Source organism: Apteryx mantelli, chromosome 2 (genome assembly GCF_036417845.1).
Source record: "Apteryx mantelli isolate bAptMan1 chromosome 2, bAptMan1.hap1, whole genome shotgun sequence".
Classification (NCBI taxonomy): Eukaryota; Metazoa; Chordata; class Aves; order Apterygiformes; family Apterygidae; genus Apteryx; species Apteryx mantelli.
In genome coordinates, this window is record NC_089979.1 from 126,780,170 (window position 1) to 126,803,666 (window position 23,497).

The 23,497-nt window shown below is 41.9% G+C and overlaps 1 protein-coding gene across 3 annotated transcripts in view; it reads left to right on the forward strand.

Annotated features, from left to right (window-relative positions):
* Positions 1–21,930, forward strand: part of THRB (thyroid hormone receptor beta) — a 163,622-nt gene extending 141,692 nt beyond the window's left edge. Inside the window, exons 4-10 of one of the 3 annotated variants that reach the window (XM_067292469.1) lie at positions 2,346–2,446; positions 8,914–9,061; positions 9,263–9,391; positions 10,318–10,523; positions 13,770–13,916; positions 18,494–18,752; positions 20,238–21,930. In XM_067292469.1, coding sequence (XP_067148570.1) covers positions 2,346–2,446; positions 8,914–9,061; positions 9,263–9,391; positions 10,318–10,523; positions 13,770–13,916; positions 18,494–18,752; positions 20,238–20,479 — 1,232 coding nt within the window. In that variant the 3' untranslated portion in view covers positions 20,480–21,930. The remainder of the gene's footprint in view (positions 1–2,345; positions 2,447–8,913; positions 9,062–9,262; positions 9,392–10,317; positions 10,524–13,769; positions 13,917–18,493; positions 18,753–20,237) is intronic. The other 2 variants (XM_067292470.1, XM_067292471.1) reach the window with 2 other exon arrangements.
* The last annotated feature ends 1,567 nt before the right edge of the window (positions 21,931–23,497 follow it).

A 23,497-nucleotide genomic window follows, 5' to 3' on the forward strand; every position in this document is an offset into this window, starting at 1 on the left:
TGGAAATCATTTCCAAGCATATTATGAACAAGTAGATGATAAGGAGTAGTCAGCATGGATTTATGAAGGGGAAACTGCCTTACCAACTTGATAGCCTTCTACGATGAGGTGATTGGCTTGGCAGATGAGGGAGGAGCAGTGGATATTGTTTACCCTGACCTCAGCAAGGCTTTTGACACTGTCTCCCATAACATCCTCACTGGCAAACTGATGAACTATGGGCTAGATAAGTGGTCAGTGAGGTGGACTGAAAACTCACTGAACTGCCAGGCTCAGAGGGTGGTGATCAGTAGCACAAGGTCCAGTTGGAGACCAGTCACTAGTGGTGTCCCCCAGGGGTCAGTCCTGGGACCAGTACCATTAACCTCTTCATCAATGACCTGGATGAAGGGACAGAGTGCATCCTCAGCAAGTTTGCTGATGATACGCAACTGGAAGGAGTGGCTGATACACCAGAGGGCTGTGCTGTCATTCAGGGGGACCTCGATAGGCTGGAAAGATGGGCAGAGAGGAACCACATGAAGTTCAACAAAGGGAAGTGCAGAGGGATGCACCTGGGGAGGAATAACCCTTTGCACCAGTACAGGCTGGGGGCCAACCAGCTGGAGAGCAGCTTTGCAGAGAAGGACCTGGGGACAGCAAGTTGACCATGAGCCAGCAATGTGCCCTTGTGGCAAAGGAGGCCAACAGTATCCTGGGCTGCATTAGGAAGAGCATTGCCAGCAGGTGGAGCGAGGTGATCCTCTCTCTCTCCTCAGCCTTGGTGAGACCACATCTGGAGTGCCGTGTCCAGTGCTGAGCTCCCCAGTACAAGGGAGACATGGACATACTGGAGCAGGTCCAGCAAAGATGACAAAGATGATTAAGGGACTGAAGCATCTCTCATACAAGAAGAGGTTGCAAGAGCTGGGACTGTTTAGCTGGAGAAGAGAAGGCTTAAGGGCGGGGGGATCTTATCAGTGTGTATAAACACCTGATCAGGGGATAGACACAGACTTTTCTCAGTGGTGCCCACTGACAGGACAAGAGGCACAAACTGAAACACAGGAAATTCCATCTGAATCTAAGAAAAAAACTTTTTTTACTGTGAGGGTGGCTGAACACTGTAACAGGTTGCCCAGACACCTCTCTGGAGCAACTCCTCTCTTCTGTGAAGTCTCCATCCTTGGAGATATTGAAAACCCAACTGTGCATAGTCCTGGGCAACCTGCTCTAGGTGACCCTGCTTGAGCCGGGGGGTTGGACTAGATGATCTCCAGAGGTCGCTTCCAACCTCAACCATTCTGTGATTCCGTGGAATATTTACTGTATTTTAATAATCTTACAGGTTATGTAAATAGCTGCTCTTTCCACTATTCCCTGGGGGTGAATCTGGGAATCTTTGTATTGCATCTTTACAGAGATAAAGAGAAGTTATGTATTATAAAATATATAGGAAAGTTATGTATAATAACTCCATTAATACTAAGTTGTCGGAACACTTTCTTTGAAAGCTTTATACTTTACTCTGTTTCGAAGTTCTCTTTAGTTTAGAATTACCTTTTGGTTGCTATCAAAATTGTGTTTTGTTTTTTTCCTCAAATTGAAAATATGTTTATTATATCAGAACAGATGTCATAATGGGAAAAGAACCAAGCATATCCGATGTTTTTCCTTGTAGTAATACTTGATTCCACTTGTTGGGTGTCTGCTAAACCACTTCAGAAGAGAAAATATCATTCTCACACATGCACATACACACACACATATTTGAATGCCCACGTATTTTGCCCTGAATTCAAGCTATATGAAACGGTGCTGTGGAACACACCCAGGGAAGGTATGATTGATCCAGCTTTCACTCTCTGTTGCTGGAGCTTTGCAAACCACACCTGCAGAACTGTTTTGAAGCAAATGAGCTGTCAGTAAATATTTCTTCATAACAGGCCTCTGAGTCACTTTGCAAGCTGGAATCTCATCTTACTGCAGTATACAAGCATCTGAGTTTTTTTGTGAAACAGGAAAGAGAAATATACTGTATGTTTCACTTGTTTATTTTTTTCACATCAAAGCCTTTGAGGCAAAAATAAATATATTTATTTTTCTGAAATATTATTTCATTCACGAGAGAGTAATCATGTTCTGACTGGTCCTTCTTGACCAGTACATGCTGAAACAGTTTGAAAAATGGAAGGTAACACAGACTATGTTTAAATTCATCTGTAACATTGTTTGCGTGAGCTTTTTATTCAGGGAATTCAGCCAGTGGTTCTGCGAGTTCAGAAGTGTGGGGCTGCTAGACAAGATCTGCAGTGGATTTTAATATGATATTTAGTGTTTATATGCCACTTTCTTTTTCTTTCCAGGGTATATACCCAGTTACTTAGACAAGGATGAGCTATGTGTAGTATGTGGGGACAAAGCCACCGGATATCACTATCGCTGCATCACTTGTGAAGGTTGCAAGGTAAATGGCCCGGTGGGGAAGTGGGAATTAGAAATACCTCTCCAGCTCCTTCTCCATTTATACAGACTTCCTGAACTGCACTGTCAAATAAAACAAAGACAAGATTAGAAGCGAATAAGAACATCCAGTACTGATGATAAGCTGTATTTGGCTATGCTGCTGATCTTCATATGCATAAGGAATATAGTTGATTTTTGCAGTGTTTGCTTTGGAAAAGAAGACAAAGAAGTTAGATATTTTTTGTTGTTGTTCAACCGTTAGCTTTCATTTTTCCGTTTTTAAATGTTTCTTTGGCCACGTTCTCAGCCAGTGCTCATCAGCATTCTTCCGGCGACTTCAGTGAAGCTGTTTATGCAATAGTTGAGATTCTGCCTGAGAATTTGTTGTGATTGCTGGTGTTGCTGTGCCTCTCATAGTTACCATGAAAGATCAAAAATAAAAATCCTTTCCACATGTTCATACAATAGTAACATCAAGCACTTTAGAAAGCATTGACATCCAGTTAAAAAACTTTTTTTTAATTATTTGACTTCTTAAACTTAAGCATATTGAAATGTGCTTTTGATCCTAAACTGGCTCTCCAAGCTACATGAAAAAATCAAAGAGATTGCTTTGAGCAAGTAAATAAAAAAAAAAAATTGAGTAACATAGTCAAGCAAATCTTAAATGATTTCACTGCCATAAATTTCCCTGAATAGCCTGAGATCCTGTAAGAAAGCTATTCTTTCCTGCAGGAAAAAAAAGTTTTTCTGAACAAATGGGACCACACACGTTATGCACTGGTGTCATGGGACTAAGCCACAAAAGTCATACTCTGTTCATCCCCAAAGTCTGGAATATTTGAATCTGAGATTTTGGTTTTGGATTGGCTTCAGAATCCCACATCATAGTAATTTTTACATTGAATTAGCTCCTTCAGTTGTACAGCTTTCCCACAGTTAAATTTATGAGATGGACAAAGACCTAAATATCCTATGTATAGCAGGTTTGTGGTAAATTCATAATGGTTTTATACACATGTAAGTATATATGTGTGCATATGAAAAGTATTTATATACAGGGAAAATTCTGGAGCAGAACAAATGATTCTTACACATTTGTATTCCATATACCAGACTGAAACAATACATAAAATGTATGAATATGACTTAATTGAGGTACAACGACAAGAAAGCAATAGTGTGGCATTATGAAATAGCTCTTTCTCCCAATCTCCCAACTAAACAGCTGGCCACCAACTTTTGTGCTAAGGTTTTTGTTAGCTATTATAAAAATACAGCATATAAAATCTACTTATATCTTCAGATACAGTTCTTTTGTCTGATGTACAATTTGAAATAATGCCTAATGCACAAGAAACTGAGCTAATAATTTGCAACAAGGAAATAATTTCTTTCTCCTAGTTATAATTGGCTTCCAAACAGACTCTCTTGTTTTGTTTTGTTTTGTTTTGTTTTTTGTTTTGTTTTGTTTTGTTTTTCTTCGTGCAAATGTATTCACTAGACAAGATGGTTTGACAGCTCTTTTGTGTGGACACTTTCAAACCATGCTTTGGGATATTTGCGTATACGTTTCAAGGTGTATGATTTATCTTCAAGGTTATGTGTAATCAATTCTGGATAAATTAGCATTTACTAGTTGCTTCCACACAAATTATTCAATTTTATAACTACATTAATCAGGGCTGACAGCCAAAAATTTTCTTTGGCGAGTGTTCTCATGAACAAAGCATCCCCTCACATAATTTCTGAAGAATAGATAGTAAGGAATGTGAATGCAATTAAAGCAACATTGAGCTGTGATGTCACTGAAATATTTCTTCAAGTTGTGCTTATTACATCTGTTGCTATATAGATGCAGAGTAAGGGAACTTAAGAAAAGAGAGGTTGCCTTACAATCAAATGTGCTTGCTTTTCTTAGTGGAACTCAGATTTTATACTTTTTTTGTAATTACACTTGCTTTCATTATAGTTTGGAAATCCCATTTCCATACTTTGCTATGTGCACATGTGAAATTTCAAATGGAATATAGGAGTCTGAATCATCTGTTAGAGGAATCAAATGTAGCTGTATGCTTGACTGTAGCTGTGCACACCTATTTATGCATATGCAAACATGGACAGAACACAAAAAGTGAAGGTGGCATATAAATTTGTTTAAAGGCACAAAGATTAAGGCTAAAATTGATAGAGAAGTGGATAATCTGTGATGAAGTGTTTGCACAAGTATAGAGAGAACCCTCCTTATCACGTGGTATCTAGAGATGATCAAAATGTTTTTTACAAAAAGTTTCTGAGAAATATAAAGAAGTGGGAGAATAAAATGTCTGGTCCCAACACAACTGGTGAAGAGCATTACAGTAATAAAGCTAGAGCTACATTAGGTACCATGAAAAGTTTGGAACACAAAAGTTCAGTACCACTTTCTGAGATTCAGCAGAGATTGCTCCATTTCCTGCTATAACAAGAGATTACTCCATGTTCCCGGGCATCCAGAGCCACCTTTGACAGCTTCAGGGAGGAGAGAGGCAGGTCCTGTCTCTAGGATTTCATCTCAGGGATGAGAGTGGATCCAAATCCAGTTGTTGGGTAGATGAGAATATGAGACTTGATCCAAACCCCACATTAGGCTATCCTGCCTTTGATTAGGATGAGGAAGTGGATGAGGCCTTCTACAGACAGCTGGAAGTAGCCTCACAATCCCAGGCCCTGGTTCTCATGGGGGACTTCAACCACCCCGATATCTGCTGGAAAGACAACACAGCTAGGCACAAACAGTCCTGGAGATTCCTGCAGAGCATTGGTGACAACTTCTTGACCCAGGTGGTGGAGGAGCCAACAAGGAGAGGTGTGCTGCTGGACCTCGTACTAACAAACAAAGAAGGACTGGTGGAAGATGTGAAGGTTGGGGGCTGCCTTGGCTGCAGTGACCATGAGATGGTGGAGTTCAGGATCCTGCGAGGAGGCAGCAGGGCACCAAGTAGGATCGCAACCCTGGACTTCAGGAGAGCAAACTTTGTCCTCTTCAGGGACCTACTTGGAGGAATCCCATGGGTGAGGGCCCTGGAAGGAAGGAGTGTTCAAGAGAGTTGGTTAATATTCAAACATCACTTCCTCCAGGCTCAAGAGCGGTGCATCCCTATGAGTAAGAAGTCAAGCAAAGGAGGCAGGAGACCTGCATGGATGAGCAAGGAGCTCCTGGCAAAACTCAACCAGAAGAAGGAAGTCTACAGAAAGTGGAAAGGGGGACAGGCCACTTGGGATGAATATAGGAATGTTGTCAGAGTATGCAGGGATGCGACGAGGAAGGCTAAGGCCCGTTTGGAATTAAATCTGGCTAGAGATGTCAAGGACAACAAGAAGGGCTTCTTCAAATACATCAGCAGCAAGAGGAAGACTAGGGAAAACGTGGGCCCTTTGCTGAATGGGGTGGGTGCCCTGGTGACGAAGGATGCAGAGAAGGCAGAGTTACTGAATGCCTTCTTTGCTTCAGTCTTTACTGCTCAGGCCAGCCCTCAGGAACCCCAGACCCTGGAGGCAAGAGAGAAAGTCTGGAGAGAGGAAGACTTTCCGTTGGTGGAGGAGGAGTGGGTTAGAGATCATTTAAGCAAACTTGACACCCACAAATCCATGGGCCCTGATGGGATGCACCCACGAGTGCTGAGGGAGCTGGCGGATGTTATTGCTAAGCCACTCTCCATCATCTTTGAAAGGTCATGGAGAACAGGAGAGGTGCCCGAGGACTGGAAGAAAGCCAATGTCACCCCAGTCTTCAAAAAGGGCAAGAAGGAGGACCCAGGGAACTACAGGCCAGTCAGCCTCACCTCCATCCCTGGAAAGGTGATGGAGCAGCTCATCCTGGAAGCCATCTCCACGCATGTGGAGGAAAAGAAGGTGATCAGGAATAGTCAGCATGGCTTCACCAAGGGGAAATCATGTTTAACCAATCTGATAGCCTTCTATGATGGGATGACTGGCTGGGTAGATGAGGGGAGAGCAGTGGATGTTGTCTACCTAGACTTCAGCAAGGCTTTTGACACTGTCTCCCATAGCATCCTCATAGACAAGCTCAGGAAGTGTGGGTTAGATGAGTGGACAGTGAGGTGGATTGAGAACTGGCTGAATGGCAGAGCTCAGAGAGTTGTGATCAGTGGTACAGAGTCTAGTTGGAGGCCTGTAGCTAGCGGTGTCCCCCAGGGGTCAGTACTGGGTCCAGTCTTGTTCAACTTCTTCATCAATGACCTGGATGAAGGCACAGAGTGCACACTCAGCAAGTTTGCTGATGATACAAAACTGGGAGGAGTGGCCGATACGCCAGAGGGCTGTGCTGCCATTCAGAGAGACTTGGACAGGCTGGAGAGGTGGGCAGAGAGGAACCTCATGAAATTCAACAAAGGGAAGTGCAGGGTCCTGCACCTGGGGAGGAATAACCCCATGCAGCAGTACAGGTTGGGGGTTGACCTGCTGGAAAGCAGCTCTGCTGAGAAGGACCTGGGAGTGCTGGTGGACACCAAGTTAAGTATGAGGCAGCAATGTGCCCTTGTGGCCAAGAAGGCCAATGGTCTCCTGGGCTGCATCAGAAAGAGTGTTGCCAGCAGGTCGAGGGAAGTGATTCTCCCCCTCTACTCAGCCCTGGTGAGGCCACATCTGGAGTACTGCGTCCAGTTCTGGGCTCCCCAGTACAAGAGGGATGTGGCACTACTGGAGCAAGTGCAGCGAAGGGCCACAAAGATGATTAGGGGACTGGAGCATCTCTCTTATGAGGAAAGGCTGAGAGAGCTTGGCCTGTTTAGCTTGGAGAAGAGAAGGCTGAGAGGAGATCTTATCAATGTGTATAAGTATCTGAAGGGAGGGTGTCGAGAGGATGGGGCCAGACTCTTTTCAGTGGTGCCGAGCGACAGGACGCGAGGCAATGGGCACAAACTGAAACACAGACACTTCCATCTTAACATGAGGAAAAACTTTTTCACTGTGAGGGTGACAGAGCACTGGAACAGGTTGCCCCGAGAGGTGGTGGAGTCTCCTTCTCTGGAGATATTCAAAATGCGCCTGGATGCAATCCTGTGCAATGTGCTCTAGGTGACCCTGGTGGAGCAGGGGGGTTGGACTAGATGATCTCCAGAGGTCCCTTCCAACCTCAGTGATTCTGTGATTCTGTGATTCTGTGATTGGGTTCAGGCCAACAGGTCCCAGTCTTGCAAAGACTTAAGACCAATGCTTTATACAACTCATTTTGAGTTTTCAGGTCTTTTTGTTATTAAGGAAGAAAGAGCTGTACTCCTAGCTCAAGCTGGATGTTTTAAGATAAAATTCTAATGAAGACAGTGCTCTTCATTGTTTTCAAAGGAGTTAGGAAGTCGAGTTTCACAGTGGTCCTGGTAACATGAGCTGGGTCTAAGTGGGCTTAGTATGTCAGGGTGGTCCCAGATTGCTTTGCTGAATGTGGATGGTCTCAAACGAAGGTGAAATCTCAAACTAAAGTTCAGTCTAAAATTTTTTTTTTGCAGCCTATCTTGTTCACATTACTGCGGTCATGAGAAATGATTCAGCTCTCTCTGAAATCAGTGACAAAACTCATTTTGAAATTAGTACCAGGATTAGGTCCATAACTTTCAGAAAGAAATTGTGTTTAATTTCTTTAACTAAGGCCAGATCTGTGGGATGTATAAATCAGTGACTTCAGTGGAGCTACATTAGTTTGCACGATCTGAGGATCTGACCTCAGATCCTACTGCAGTTGGCAGTGATATCTTTATTGGTGATGTTTGTTCTGAATACAGAGGTTGCGGGTAGGTAAATATGAATGACTTCTTCTTCTCAAAAATACAAATCATTTGAAAATTATAGATCTATTATGTTGAACCAAATGCAAAGACTGGGCAAATTGTGTTTGACTGCAAAATTCTTAGTGTTGCCTAGATTTGTTTGGTTGGTTGCCTGGTTATTCAGCTTTGATGGAAACAATGGAGGAGAACTGTTCATTTTTAATCCCTTTAAGTAGCACAGGTTACTTGCACACAGCCATTTTTACTAATTGCAATAACAGAAGCTTCCCATTAATTAAAAGTATGTATATGTCTTTTATATCCCTTGAAATGATTGTGTAATTTAGAAGTGGGCTTGAAATAAACTCTCTAGTCCAGATTAAAAAAAAAAAAAAGTCAAAACATAAGGCTCAAAGGACTTCAGGAAGACATATAGTCAATCCTGTATCTCAAGACAGCATTCCTTATGCCTTTGCTTATCTCAGATGTCTATATATTTTTATTTTTTCATGGAGAGATGTTTCATGAAACAGAAATACCATGCACTAGCAGACTGTTTTGTTCCTTTCCTCTTTGAAAGTTTCATGGAATAAAGTATTTTATCTTGCATATTTAGGTGCATTCATACCAATCCAAAGTGCCTCCCAGTTCAAAAAATTGCACAGTACTAATGCTTTCCAATTTATTTATTTATTGCACTTAGGGGTTTTTTAGAAGAACCATTCAGAAAAACCTCCATCCAACCTATTCCTGTAAATATGAAGGAAAATGTGTGATAGACAAAGTAACAAGAAACCAGTGCCAGGAATGTCGCTTCAAAAAATGTATCTTTGTTGGCATGGCAACAGATTGTAAGTATACTTCTCTCTTTTTTTTCATTTCTCTTTTTGTTTATTTGTTTGCTTAAAGTGCATTGATTGGTGAAGGTTGTTTAAGTAGAGCAGAACTGCTAGCATTTTTTGGTTTTAATAATTTGTACTCCAGAATTATGTTCATTGCATCAAACCACTTTCATAGAGCTATAATCTCTTGTTTACACTTTACCAAACCAGACCTTTGCCCAGCCTTAGCAGCCTGTGCAGCACCAGGAATGTTCACTCTCAGGAGGAGAGGAGGGGGAAATGCATCTGGATGGACACTTTGCTTGAAAAAAACATCTTGTTTAGAAAATTCTGGAGGATGTGAGATTGAATGTCATTGTATGAGTCATCCTGCAGTTGTTTGTTTTATTTTTAGCCATGAAGAAGTTATCTACTGAAAGGAACTCTACTCGCATTCTAAAGAACTAGAACATATGGCTGTAAGATTAACCCTTAGGGGTCTTCTTTTCCTGCCCTTGTGCAGGGATTTACACTAATAACTTCAATTAGTGTAGATGGGAGAAACTCATGTAAATCCCCCTGTGCATTAATGTTAATGATTGTTACCACTGTAATCCTCAGCAGAAAACTGAAAGGAAGACAGACCCAATAAAGAAAAACAACATAAAAATGTTCTAGCTTAACATTTTTAATTGGTAATTTAAGGTATAACAGTGTTTCCTGTATACAGGGAAACAGAAGAAACAATATGATTTCATTTTAGCCAGGCAGAACTTCAGGAGAGGGAATTGGGTAACTCGAGATCGTCAGTTCAACCCCTGCCCCCTCCAACAAATCAGACAATGATTAGCCTCAGCATTTTGGCACCTGTATGGAGTAAGAAGTTGGTCTGGGTCTGATTCTTACCAACACGTATCAGTACTAGAAAGCCACCTCTGTGGATAGCACGTATGGATGTGCCAAAGGAGCTGTCATTGCCTTTTTCTCAGTCCTCCAAAAGCTTTTCTGTATTGGTTTTATTTACTGTGAATAAGCAACTAAAGGCAATGATAGTATACATAATATTTCGAGAAAGGTAAGTCATTCTTTGCAATCTAGGCTTTTGAGAGATTAAAGTTTGGAGAGAGAAATAAGAGAACTATGTCAACTCCAGGCTGTCCCAAAGTACTTCTTTACCAATTAGCTAAGGTGTTTGCAATCAATTAGTGCACCAGGCATAGAAAGAACCAACGATCAGACAAGCCTAAGAGCTTCCTGCCATTTCTGTGTGCTTTTGCCCCTGTTAGTGGTGTTGGATGACAGCAAGCGATTGGCAAAGAGGAAGCTAATAGAAGAAAATCGCGAGAAGAGACGTCGTGAGGAGCTGCAGAAAACAATCGGGCACAAACCAGAGCCAACAGACGAGGAATGGGAGCTGATCAAAGTTGTTACTGAAGCACATGTGGCCACCAATGCACAAGGAAGCCACTGGAAGCAGAAAAGGAAATTTCTGGTAGGCACAGTGGCCTTGTACACTGCTCTCGCTGTCACGTTCTTTTATTTCCTTCAAAGTCCCTTCCTAAGATGGCAACCCCAAAGAGGGTATATCTGCAGGTGTGTCCACGTGTATGAGAAATGGATGATTTCTACTGTTACTGCTTGCTTATTCTTGGCTGAACCTCAATATCTGATCAAACCATGTATTTCAAAAGATAAACAGCATGTTGCTGAGTTAAGGCTTTACCAGCTGGACGCCCTTAATGTGCTATGATTAAAAAAAAGCAGAAAAATAGTTTGCCTGCTGATTAATAAGTGTATCAGTCTGTAATACATACTATGTCTTTTTGTGTACGTATGTATTCAGGGATAGTTGTTTTCATTAGGGACTAACATACAACATATTGTAAATGTTATAAAACAACAGCAAGTTTTAAATGGAAGCTGATATTTTAAGTAATAACTTGTGCTTTTTGTTTTCTCATTCCAAAGTGAGCACATTTCTTAAAATAAATTTGACAAAGAGGAATTAATTTCAGTGAAAGCAGGATGATACATACACTATAGCATTGGGATGGCATACTGTAAGACTGAGGTTTTCTGCTTGTAACTAAGGATCAGAAAATACATGGTGGTGTGTGATGCTCAGCCTTAGAAAAAGATTTATTTGATTTTTCTAAATTGATTTTTAAAGGAAATAAGGGCAGAATACAAAATGCTTAGACAGCACAAAAGAGGGATTGGCAACTGCATGTCAGGAATACAAGGGGGTCTTTAATAGTCTGTGTATACCAAACCAGATAGAGAATGTTCATTTTTTGCAAGCCTAGGTTCCTGCTGCCTAACTCACAATGGGAATCTTGATTTACCATTAAATTGCTAAGAGAAATTTTCTATTCAAACCAGCTGATCCCTTTTATAATATTTTGTTAATTCCAGTGTCAGTGCTCATATTTTTGTATGTGTGGTCACATGTTTGTATTAGCATGCAGGGGGGAAAACCCAGGGGAAAAAGCTTCTTGTTTGCCAGCAAGAAGTAACAGAATTTTTCCAATTTTGTTGCACAGCAAGTTTTCCTTCGTTGCTTTTAACAGGCCAAAAGCTGAAACTTGTTCTTTAACATCAGCTGCAATAATGCATTTTTTTACTTGGACAGGAGTATTGTTCCTTCAGTATCATCTGGTTTGGGATAAAAATCAGGGAGCTGAAGAGCAGGGTTGGGAATGAGGACATGGGCAGAAAGCTGGCAGGGGCAAGGCCACCGTAGCGTGGTGGGTCAGGGACATGCAGGTCTGACTGTGTAGGGAGCGACGCTGGAGGGAAGGAGCACCCAGCACAAGGCTGCCAGGGAGGGCCAGGGGAGATTTGACAATGGGACTCCTGGGAGAGGGGACAGCTGTGGCAGAGAGCAGGGGCTGCAGCTGCAGCGGGCGATTCAGAAACCATCAGGAAATTCCACAGTTGGTTCCTAAACCAGACCAACCCACACTTGGTGCAGCCCTGGCATCGGGGCCCCCTTGGATTTTGCCGTGGTTTGCAGGGAAGCATAAACAACTCATTGATGCCTTGCAGTGGGCACAGCAGGGGAAGGGGAGGCTGGCCTGAAAACCTCTATGGGGGGGGTCTTGGCAGCCACCCAACAGAAGCTGTGGAAGAGTCAGAGGAGGGTCTGCAAGCCCCAGGAGCCGTGGTCAGTCATTAGGCAGCTGAGGCTGGTTCTCCAAGAGCTTCTTTGAGGTTGGGACCTCTTTCCCTGTTGAGGTGAGGTAGGTGGTGAAGGCTTTCCAGCTGCATGCCTGTCTGGAGTGCATTGGTTTTAGCTAGTGATCTTGACTTCTTTGGACTTTCCCAAGAAAATGTTGTTTTCTCTTTTCCTCCCTATCAATGTTCTGCATGGTTGTAAGCATTTGGTCTTCTTGCTTGGAAGTGAGGAAGATTGTTTATCATGAGCACATAGACAATGTAGTTTCATTTCCCAAGGTTCAGGGAGGGGGGAACCTAGAACTGGGATTATTTGAGCTTTTTAACAGGAACCCCTAGATAATTGAGGCCAGTCCTCTTGTTCTTTTACAATTGGTGCTTGTTTTATTAGTGCGGCGCTGAGTTTTTTCCTGGAAGAAGTTAGGTTTGGATTCAGATTGATGACAGAGCTGTGGAAGGGTCTTTTATGAAGTGTTGCTTTAAAAAACTATTGAGCACATGTTTTTATTGTAGACAGCAGTTTCAGCAGCTCCCCTGCTTGAGTGCCCTTATATAAATGTCATGAGCTCCGTCAGTCTTAAAGGCATTCTTCTCTGAGTCTTATGCGGCTTTTAACTTTCTAAAGTGAACAAAATGGAACCTTTACATAGTGTTTGGCAGGCCTTTTATAACTGCAGAGCTGTACTTAGCAAACAGAAGAACAGCTTCAGTATGTGTTCTTTAAAATACATAGTAACACTGACAAACTGTCATAGAATCAGGTGAACAAATCAAAATGCAGCTGGAATAAAAAACACTCATGCATGGATTCTGATCAAGACTTTCATTATGTGTTCCTATTGAAATCCTCAAAATAGGATTTTTGCAATGGAGAAGCCTTGAGCTGAAGTCATGCAGAAGATGATTTTCAACCTAAATTTTATCCGGATGAGTTCAAATTATGTTCAGTTTATCCAGACTAGCTTCAGATTAGCCTTTTCTTAGTCATCAGTTGCTTTAGCCTAGTTCTCAAAATAGGCCTTGGCAATTGCCAGGAGCTCTGTGATATTGGGCAATCTCTCCTCTGGGAGAGATTTGAGAACTTCAAGTAGGTGGGAGAGCCCAATCCTGCAAAGTAAGCATCTTCCAGGCGATGATGAGGCACCTCAGCTCCCTTTGGTTTTAAGGAAACTTGAGACTTCTCAGCACCTGTAAGAAACTAGATTATCCCTATATTTTTTAGCAAAAGTGCACAAGCTACACCCACAAGATATTCAGATACAGGCACAAGCAAGAAACTGCATGTGCACAGAAATGCAGCAGCCCACACAGCATGGGTAGTGGCATGCCAGGCACCCGTTTCTCTGTGCAGTCACCTCTTCCACAAATGCTGTATAAACAGATTCACATTTTGTGGCATAATGGGCTTTACTTAAAAAGTGGATAGTATTATTTCTTAATTTAATAAAAATGTATTGGTGAACTTTAATAGCATATCTTCCCTTGCCAAGCAGGACTTTCTAGATCAAATATTTGATCTAAGGTAGATTGTTCCTTTATATATCTTTCTTTATATCCTTAGCCAGAAGACATTGGACAAGCACCAATAGTCAATGCCCCAGAAGGTGGGAAAGTGGATTTAGAAGCCTTCAGCCAGTTTACAAAAATTATCACACCAGCGATTACAAGAGTGGTGGATTTTGCCAAAAAGTTGCCTATGTTTTGTGAGGTAAGAAAACCATCTTGCATCCCTTCTTTATCTACTGGATGTTAAATTCCATTCAAAATACTGCTGGCACTGAACCATAACAGGCATGACTTTACTAAAAGATCAGTATGTTTAAAATCAGAAAAATTGGAGAATTATAATAGATGAGATTGGAATTATCTGGGTTTTATTTAGTTTTGTTTTTCATGTAACTACTGAATTCCTGATTTTGTTGATCTCTTAAGTCATCATGATTCATTAGGGACTCGAATGTGTCTTTAGAGGTGGCCTTGAACAAAGCCAATGAGCAAAAAGAGTTTGTCTAAAAGTATCTTTGATACATTTCATCAGATCTTCGAACACACAGAGTTCCCTCGGTGCTTCCTGGCTGCTTGGCAGTTCTGATATTGTGGAGATGGATCTATATAATAACAAATGCTTCAAATTCAGGAAAGCATCCCTATCCAGGAATGGCAATTGCCTCATTGTATTCCCTAGGTATGTTTTTCATGAACAGGGAGGGGGTATGCAAAAGAGTCTGTAAAAGTAATGGACTGTCATTCCATGCAGATACTCACATGTAAAATATACAGTACATAGTCCCTTTACTTGGTTGCACATTAGGAATACTCAGGCCCTAGGCTAACCTGTTTACACTGAGGTTATCCCTTTCAGTGGAGGTCCAAACACAATGGCTGATATTTTTCCTGACTTAAACTGTATCCTAACTGCAGCCTGAATGTAACTGAAAATAACTTGTCTTGTGAGTCCCTTAGGATCCACAGCCATGGGAGTTTTAATATGGAAATATCCCCACTCCAGCGTGGAAGGATGCCTGCCTGCGCTCCCACACTGTAGAGCAACACTTGACTCCACTGGTTAAATGCCAAGAGAATGACATTGAAAATGGGAGTAACCCTGCTAAGAAGTTCTTTGGGCTCCCTAACACGGGAACAGCTTTTCCTCCTAATAACTAAACATCAGTCAGGAAAGAAGTTTAAGGCAGCCATAGCATTTTACCCTTTTTTGGCTGACAGCTTTTCTTTAAGGTCAGTCAAAGAGAGCTATTTATGTCAGCTAATGGTCTTTACCTCTTCTGGCACCTACAGAATAAGAGGAGGTAAATATCAATAGTTGGCATAGTGAAACAGCTCTCCCTGGCTAACCTCAGCATTGGCTCTATCAGCCAAGAAAGCATGAAATAGTGGCCAAGCATGAAGATTTTAAAATAGGAAGAATGTATCCATAGATCAAGAGGCCCCTGCAGCACTCAGTGTCTGAGGGAAGCTGTCTCCTCCGATTTGGTGTCTCTCGGTGGGAAGTTGCAGTGACATTCCAAGGTAGTCTTTTTAATTTAGAAAGCTTTGTCAGTCACACACAGACTGCAGTGCCCATCTGACATCTCGTGCCCCTCCTGACTACCATGGGCCCACTTGTGTCAGAGCTGAGCAGAAGGCATGGATGAAGAAATTAAGGAGTTGTTGGGCATGACCTCTGTAGGTTACACAGCTCGGCTAGGACAGGCTTTGTTTACAGCTGAGCCACTTTGTGAACCTGACACCCATGTACAGCGAAGTCTGATGGCAGAGTGAGGGACAACTCATCATGAACACAAAAGAGTAGGACAACTGTCTTCTAAGCTGTCATATAACTCCTGCTGTAGCATAAAGAAAATGATAAATGTTTGCTCCCTTTTGAAGGGGCACATTCCTGATAACTTTATTTAATACATTTATGTTTTTTAATCCATGTTTTTTTCTGAGAAGCAACACTATGCGGACTGTGAATTTGTTTAAGAGGAAAAGCCCTCCTTTCTCCCATAGGATCTGCCCAGCATTCAAACATTATCACAGTTCCTAATTGCCACAGAGGATGTGACTGCTGTAAATCTCTACCAAGGAGAGGCAGAGCAAGGAGCATCCATGGCCAGCTACGTATCTGTGTCTCCTTTTTCTTCTTTCTCTCTTTTTTGCACACATACACAAGCCATCAAAGCACTGTGACTGCCCAGCATAGCTCATGTGTGTCCATTGGCCTTTCATGCAAGGGACATACCCCCAAAGCAAGAATCTAAACATAGAGTAATGGAAAGATCAAAAAAACTTCATTTTCTTCTCAGTATTTCTTCTGTTTCCTTATTGCACTTCCTTCTGCTTAGAAAATGAAGACTGCCTGAGCAGCATTTAATCAGTTTGATGTGGGTTTAGGTGTCGCAGATATCAGTGCTTCCATGTTGGGTAAGGCTATGTAAATAGCCTTCTAGATAGCTCAGCTCAGCTCCGTGGTGCCGAGTTCACACGTGGTGGCTACCAGTACACCCTGCCAAGGTGAACACCTCAGATTACTGCCTTTTGCTTTTGCTCCCTGCAGAGAGAGAAGGACAGACCTATGTGTGGCTGAGGTTAGTCACATTTGTCTACCCCACTCCCGGAAGGTGCCCTGGTCGCACCACTCAGTGATGAGTGTAGGATTGAACTCTGCATAGTCTGGAACAGAGCTGATGTTCAGGCCCCCATCCTTGGTAAATGCTGCTGTTGGTAGATTGAAGCTGAGGCATGGTGTCCATGAAGCTGGTATCCGGTGTATCCTTCAGAATTAGGAAAGAAGGTGAAGGATGGGCATAATCAGCTCACTAGTACCATAAAGAAGTTCTAAGAAAGATTCAAGTAGGAAGAGAAATTCTTTTTGATTTAATGGCTCAGTGAATAAAATAGCTGAACTGTCATGTAATACCTTACTATCATTTGTCTATCTCTTCCCCCATTCTTCTTTCTGCTTATTCTTTCTTCATTTCTCTTTTTTTCTTCCCTTCCCCCTTTCTTCTGCTCATGTCCCTTTTTTCTCTGCAGTTACTCCTTTTTGATATCTCTTCATGGTTGCTTTCACATGTCTTTTTTTTATTATTTCTGGCTCTGTTTCTTTCCCTACTTCAGCCTCAGCAGCCAAACAGTGGTGGTGTCGTTGGCAGCTAGACTGCCACTGTGCTTATGCAGCCCTCCACAGGCTACTGCTGAGCTCAGAGAAAGTGATTTGCCCTGAATAGGATGAGTCATTTTTCTTACGTATCAAACACTTTACACCTGAAGTTGACATTGCTGGAAAAATAGCTGCGTGATTCAATTCCCCTTCTGACTGTGACAGGCTTTGTGCTTAAAAGTTTAACAGGCAACTGCTTTTCACCAGTGTTAGGTAACACTGTGTTAGGTCCAGCATCCGCTCTATATGGTTTTACACCAGATAAATATAATTGCTTTTTGAGTACACAGTTGCCACATAAACTTATAGATAGTTTTTTCATTCTGAATTGCAAATCAAGTAATAAAAACTTCATATGAATCAGAAGTGGATGGATTTTAGCCTCCTTTCAATCTAGGGAGAATTGATTTGCTTTTTCATAAACCTGACCCATTGCTGTTGATCTAATGACAGCCTCAAAATAGTCTTGGTGGTATTTGCTATCATTTAATTACCTACTAAAACATAAAGACATGCTATAAAGATCACATTCTCCTACTGTCCCAGCATCCTGGCAGTACCTTATTAAAGAACCTACATGCATCAGTTCAGACAGCCTACCATTTTTAATGTTATGGAAAAGAGAAGTCTTGCCACATGCCCTGAAGGTTATGACTTATGCACCAGCATAAAAACCGGAACTCTACAACAAAAAGCAATTTTTTATTCCCTGCAGAATTTTCTGTCTGTCTAGTGATAACCAGGGAGATGAGCCTCACAAGGCGAAAATAGCTTAGTAAGTTGACTGTTGTTTGAAATGGACTGTGAGAATTAAGAGTACATGCCCCACTGACTGAGGTATTGGTTCTAGATACAGAATTTTATTTCATTCTTTTTATTTAAAAAGCAGTTCACTCTTACAGACCCTCCCAAGCATCATCTTTCTTTTTCACTGGTCAGGTGAGAAATAAGCATGGCTGGCAATGAGTTTAACTGGGATAACTAGTGCCTTTATCAGCCCCAATTATAGTTTAGTCTATTCTGCCAAGCTGTAAGCTGAGGGAGCTCAGGAGCGGCAGAGAGAAGGGTAAACAGTTGAAAGCAGTGACCACTTCAGCTGTCTCAGATCCACCCCTGATGCAAGACAAAACCCACAGTATATGTCACCACCAACCTGGCAGCTGGCAGTTCTACTTCATCCTTCACACTCTGTGAAATGTTCTGCAAAATGGAAAGCTACTTTCTTAATGTTTATTAGACTTAATTTTATAAAGCTCCCACAGACTAAGGGTTCCCACTTCTGCAAGCTGGGTCACTTCGCTTCCATTTCTGAACCAGCTTGGTTTGCACTGAATATCTTGCCCGGGTCCCCTTCCCCACAACTGTATGACTGCAAGATTTCTGAAGGGCGTGTGGGACATTAATGCCCCAGGAGTTTCTAAAAGTAGGAATGTGAGTCTTGGGAGTTTTGTGACATGCACTGGAACTGGCCGGTCAGCAGGATGTTTGTAGTGTAACTGTACTATGTGATGTAGTGTCCTGGGGTGTTGACTACAACTTCGTCGTCATGGATTTATTATAGTTGTAAAACCAATTCAGTTTGAAAAACACATCTTTTTCTTTGCCATTTATAATTTCTGCAGCTGCCATGTGAAGACCAGATCATCCTTCTGAAAGGCTGCTGTATGGAGATCATGTCACTCCGTGCAGCAGTTCGCTATGACCCTGAGAGTGAGACTTTAACACTAAATGGGGAGATGGCGGTAACAAGGGGCCAGCTGAAAAATGGGGGTCTTGGAGTGGTATCTGATGCCATTTTTGACCTGGGCATGTCTCTCTCATCATTTAATCTGGATGATACCGAGGTTGCCCTTCTTCAGGCTGTTCTGCTCATGTCATCAGGTGAGGACAGAAACCCCACCATTTTGAAACTTATTAGTCTTTGTCACAAACCTCTCCTTAAAACAAATAGAGTATGTTAGATCTTGTTGCACTTACTAGAGTAATGTGGGTGAAATTCTCTGTCAAAATCCTGATACAGCTTAAAATTAGTTTGGTGAACACTAGAAAAAAACTTCAGAGAGATGGGCATAAAAGTGGCTTTGGTCACACACCTTGTTCAAACAGTGTAGTGACTTAGGGAGGAGGCAGGGGTGATCATCAGAAAGAGATCAGTGAAAGAGCTGGTTCTGAGCCAATTTGCCTTGGCTGAAAAATTGATAATTAAACAACAGTCGTCCTCATAGTAAGTTCTCTTTTCCCCTAGGTACTGTCATGCACTGGCTGGGAAGTACAGATCATACACATTTCCATCAATCTCACATGCTTAGTTTGATATACCTTCTTCTTTTCCTACTTAGCAGCACCACTGCTTGCTAACTGGCATTTGAGGGCTGTGCAGTTAGTTTTCCCACACTGGGACCATTTGCAACTGGTCTCTTGGTGAAGTGATACAGCAGCAGCTTAGGCCATTTCATATGATTTCCAAAGGGTTTCTTTCCTGACCTTCTCAGATCCAGTATGTTTTCAAATATGCTTCCACTGACTGTGCCAGCCCAAAGAGGAAATTCCATTCTTGGACAGTGACAGATTTGGCCAAGTTTTGTTTTAAGACCACTTTAAAGACTGGGCGCTGAATAATCCATTGACCAGTGATTTATAGGCTTTAACTGCAGCCAGGACAGTAAGGTTTCCACATTCATCACAACACAGCACTTGACCTTCCCAGTGAAAACATTTTGATTTCTTTTTAGTTTCCTACACAGTGATATATAAACAGGGGTTCAGAAGGCATTTTAGAGGTGCTTTCCTCAAAGTGCCTCCTGAGGACTGACTTGCAGAGGGAACTTTTCCAGCACTCTGCTGGGTGCTGGGTCAGACAAACTGCCAAACCTTTGGCCTTTACTGTTCCTTGCTGCTCCAGAACAATTTCCTTTGCAGCTCCCCTGTGGATCAAAGCTTGACACCTGGTCAGGCTGCAGCTAAACAGACATGAAAGAATTGTAATTTAGATTTCTGACAAGGAAATCTAAATGTTCTGTACTAGTTGTTTTACAGCATGATATAGTTAGAGGCCTCAGCTAAGATCAAGGATTTGTTGTTGCTCTAGTCAGTGTAAGGAAAGACTCCCCAAACAGCTATACTCTAAGCAGGCAAAACAGACAAAGAATGAAGAAAGGATTATCATCCTTTTTAACAAGGATAGTACAGAGGCACAGATAAGTGAGATGTCCAGGGTCAAAAAGTTGTCTGTGGCAGAGCCAGATGTCCCAAGTCTCAATTCTTTTTTCCTAACAACTGGATCATCCTCTCTCTCTTGATTTTTTGATCAGGCATTCATTAAAGTAAACGGGTAATAACAGCAGTTCTGTTCCTTTGTATCTACAGATCGCCCAGGTCTTGTCTGCGTTGAGAGGATAGAAAAGTGCCAAGAGGGTTTCCTCCTGGCATTCGAACACTACATTAATTACAGAAAACACCACGTTGCACACTTTTGGCCAAAACTGCTGATGAAAGTGACAGACCTGCGGATGATCGGAGCCTGCCACGCCAGCCGCTTCCTGCACATGAAGGTGGAATGCCCAACCGAACTCTTCCCTCCGCTCTTCCTGGAGGTGTTTGAGGATTAGAGACTGGAGCACTCCCGCATCCCCATAGCACTACTGGCTGCCATTTCATTCCATTGCCCAGCTCTTCGGACGTTTTGTTTGTTCTTCTTACCTTGTTCTGCTCTGTTTCTTGAGGTGGGGTTGGGTTTTTGTTTCGGGTTGCTTGGGAGCTGTTGTATACACATGGATGAAAACATCCCTTTAATGCGGGTACTTGTGACTATTGCAGTTCATTCCTCCATCCTTTGATGCGAATGCTTAGATAGCTTAACAGTGAAAGTACAAACAGACCAGTCTCATTCACCAGCACTTATGTGGTCACCAGTTCATGTGCATCATTGCTTGGAGAATTTGGGAGATAAATTGAAGTGACAGAAAATAAATTGGCCTCCAAATTAAAGCGGCTATTGGTAATTTGACCCCGGCAATTCTATCTAGTATTTTGCAGGGCACAAGTGACCGTTTCATGAGATGAAATTTCTAGTCTTCATGGTTGTTTCTATTGTAGCAACCGCCATTATGATCTAGGATCTTCGTCATCATCATGATCCCGTCATTATCTGAGGATTGTCCAGCAGCTATGATTTAACTGTGCCCCATAAATCAAATATTTAAAAAATACAGAGTGGTAGAAGGGACTGACTCATTTTCTTTCCATGTGTATAAAAAAAGAAAGTACTATCCTTCAGTTCTTACTACATTTGAACTCCAGGTAACTTCACTGGAAAGTCTTTCAGAGTAAGGAGGGAAATTTGATCCTCTGAGGTGCTTTTCCTGAGTGGAGGGGGTCTGCTTTTTCCAAGGTGTGTGGAGCACTCTGAAGGAGTAGGCTCCTTATCAAGCTAGCAGGAGTTATTCAGGGATGTGGATGATCACAGAATGATGATAAGGAGAATGAAACATTGTGATGACCTCCAGATGGGACAGAAACCAACTGTGTTATTAACAATGCTCAAGACTGTACAGCTTTATCCCAGTAATACAAATAGTGTTGCTTGGCAGTAATGTTTTGTTTTATATATATATAAAAAGTTTATATGCACATATATATATAATTTTATATATATATAATTACAAATCTTCAGCAGATGTCTTAAGCATATTTCTATATTTTTATCTTTGCTCTGTCTCCTTTTCTCACCCTCTCCTCTGTGTGTGTGCGTTTATGTGTGTTGATCACCTAGGTTCTCTCCCTCCTTGGGGTGTGTATGTGTTTTATTTGGCTAGATTCTCTTTTGATTCCTTTAAATAATTTATTTCCATTAACTGCACTAGCAGGAACTGAACTGAGCAATGACAGGATGTCCTGCTGCCGAAATCTGCACACCAGTACTCACAATACTGGAATGTTTGGACCTGTAATGAGGGCATTATAGGTAGAGGTTCTTCTCCGTCATCCATCTCCCTTCAGGGGTGTTCTTCCCTGGAGTTTGTAAACTTGATATTAAACCATTCTCTGAATTTGTGTGATACATCAAAAGCATCTTTCTATTCTTCCTGGGAACTCAAAGACTTTGTTCGCATATTCCACACTTCCTCATATCCCACATTCTGTTGTGTTGTACATTCATTTGTATCCGTTTCTCTGCTATTTATTGATATATTGCCTGGCAAGTCAGCGGGCATGGTTAGGGTGGATGTCTTGACTTTCAGAGCTCATGGCCCACATTTAAACCCTTATGTTTTGCATTTATCTCCTCATGAAAATATGATACTCAGGAACTTATCTCCTAGATGGGACACAATGCGGGGGGGGGGGTGTTAAATTCTTTCCACCTCTGTTTTACTATGTCAGTGACTAAAGCCTTTGAAGGGTTATAGGCTCTGTTTTCAGGGACATGAAATCTCATTCTCCCTGTTCTTTGAAATCATATGCACCTGCAATAAGTTGTAAGCATTGATGTTACTGCACTGTACTGTAACATACTGTTACTGTGTGGGTTTGTGCCCATAATTTTGTGAGAATATAAAACACAGCGGGGTGTTTAGGGTTTTTTGCAGGTAGCAAGGAAGTCAGGCCATTGGAAATTTGCCCTTAAATGTTCGGTGATGTTGAAGAACATCTGTTGTGGGCTGTGTTTGCTCCATCTCCAAGCATATGTTTTAATGACATGTCTCTAGTCAAATCCCTTATACAGCAGTGTGTCTTGTGGACAAGGAGTTGAAAACTTTTTAGCCTTTTGGAACAAGAGGCCAGACAATGTGGTGAACTAGCATGCATTCAGGTCTGCAGAGTCTTGCTCAGATGAGCAGCACCAATAGTCAGCAAAGCATTTTAGCTATCTGATTTGGAAATGGCTTGAGAAGGCACTGACAGCATATATGGAAAGCAAAACCATTGCACAAAACTTAATCAAGTCAGTGAGGATGTCAGATATTTTTGGAATGTTAACTAAAACAGCTGATCCATTACTTGCATCTGTACCAAAAATGGCTGGCAAAAAAGAAAAGAAGTATATGTCTTTTGGAGATTTGTTTCGCCATGGATCTGAGGATCCTGCTGATGCCAGTCTGAGCATCTCACCTGATTACTCCTAAATGTGAGCTTGGATTAGTGTACGATCTTTTGACTGTGTTGCAGAGACAGAGGATAAAAAACATTGTTTTTCTTCTGGGTGTATTCACAATGACCTCACTACAAGGTCCATGGTGCTTTGTCTATTTTTCAGAGCTCCAGTTCTGGGAGTCATGCTGCTACTTGAGAGGTTCAGCTCTGATTAAGATCAGCAATTCTCATCCACTGGGTTATAAAGAAAATCAATAGCCTAAACATTAAATAATGAGATGGGAAATAACTATCCAACAGTGACTTTGCCTAGCTCATAACTATTGGAGCCCTCACTTCTGGTTCTTGAACGCTTAGGATTGACAGGATTGCATTAATCAAAAAATAAAGATCAGAGGTTTAAAAAAATGTGAAAGAGCGACTGGATTGACTTGTGGAAGCTGCAAGAGATGAAAGAACTTGAAATGCCCAGAACAGAACTGCAGTTTTAGACAGTGCTGAGAATTAACCCGTCACACACTGGCTGCTGCAAA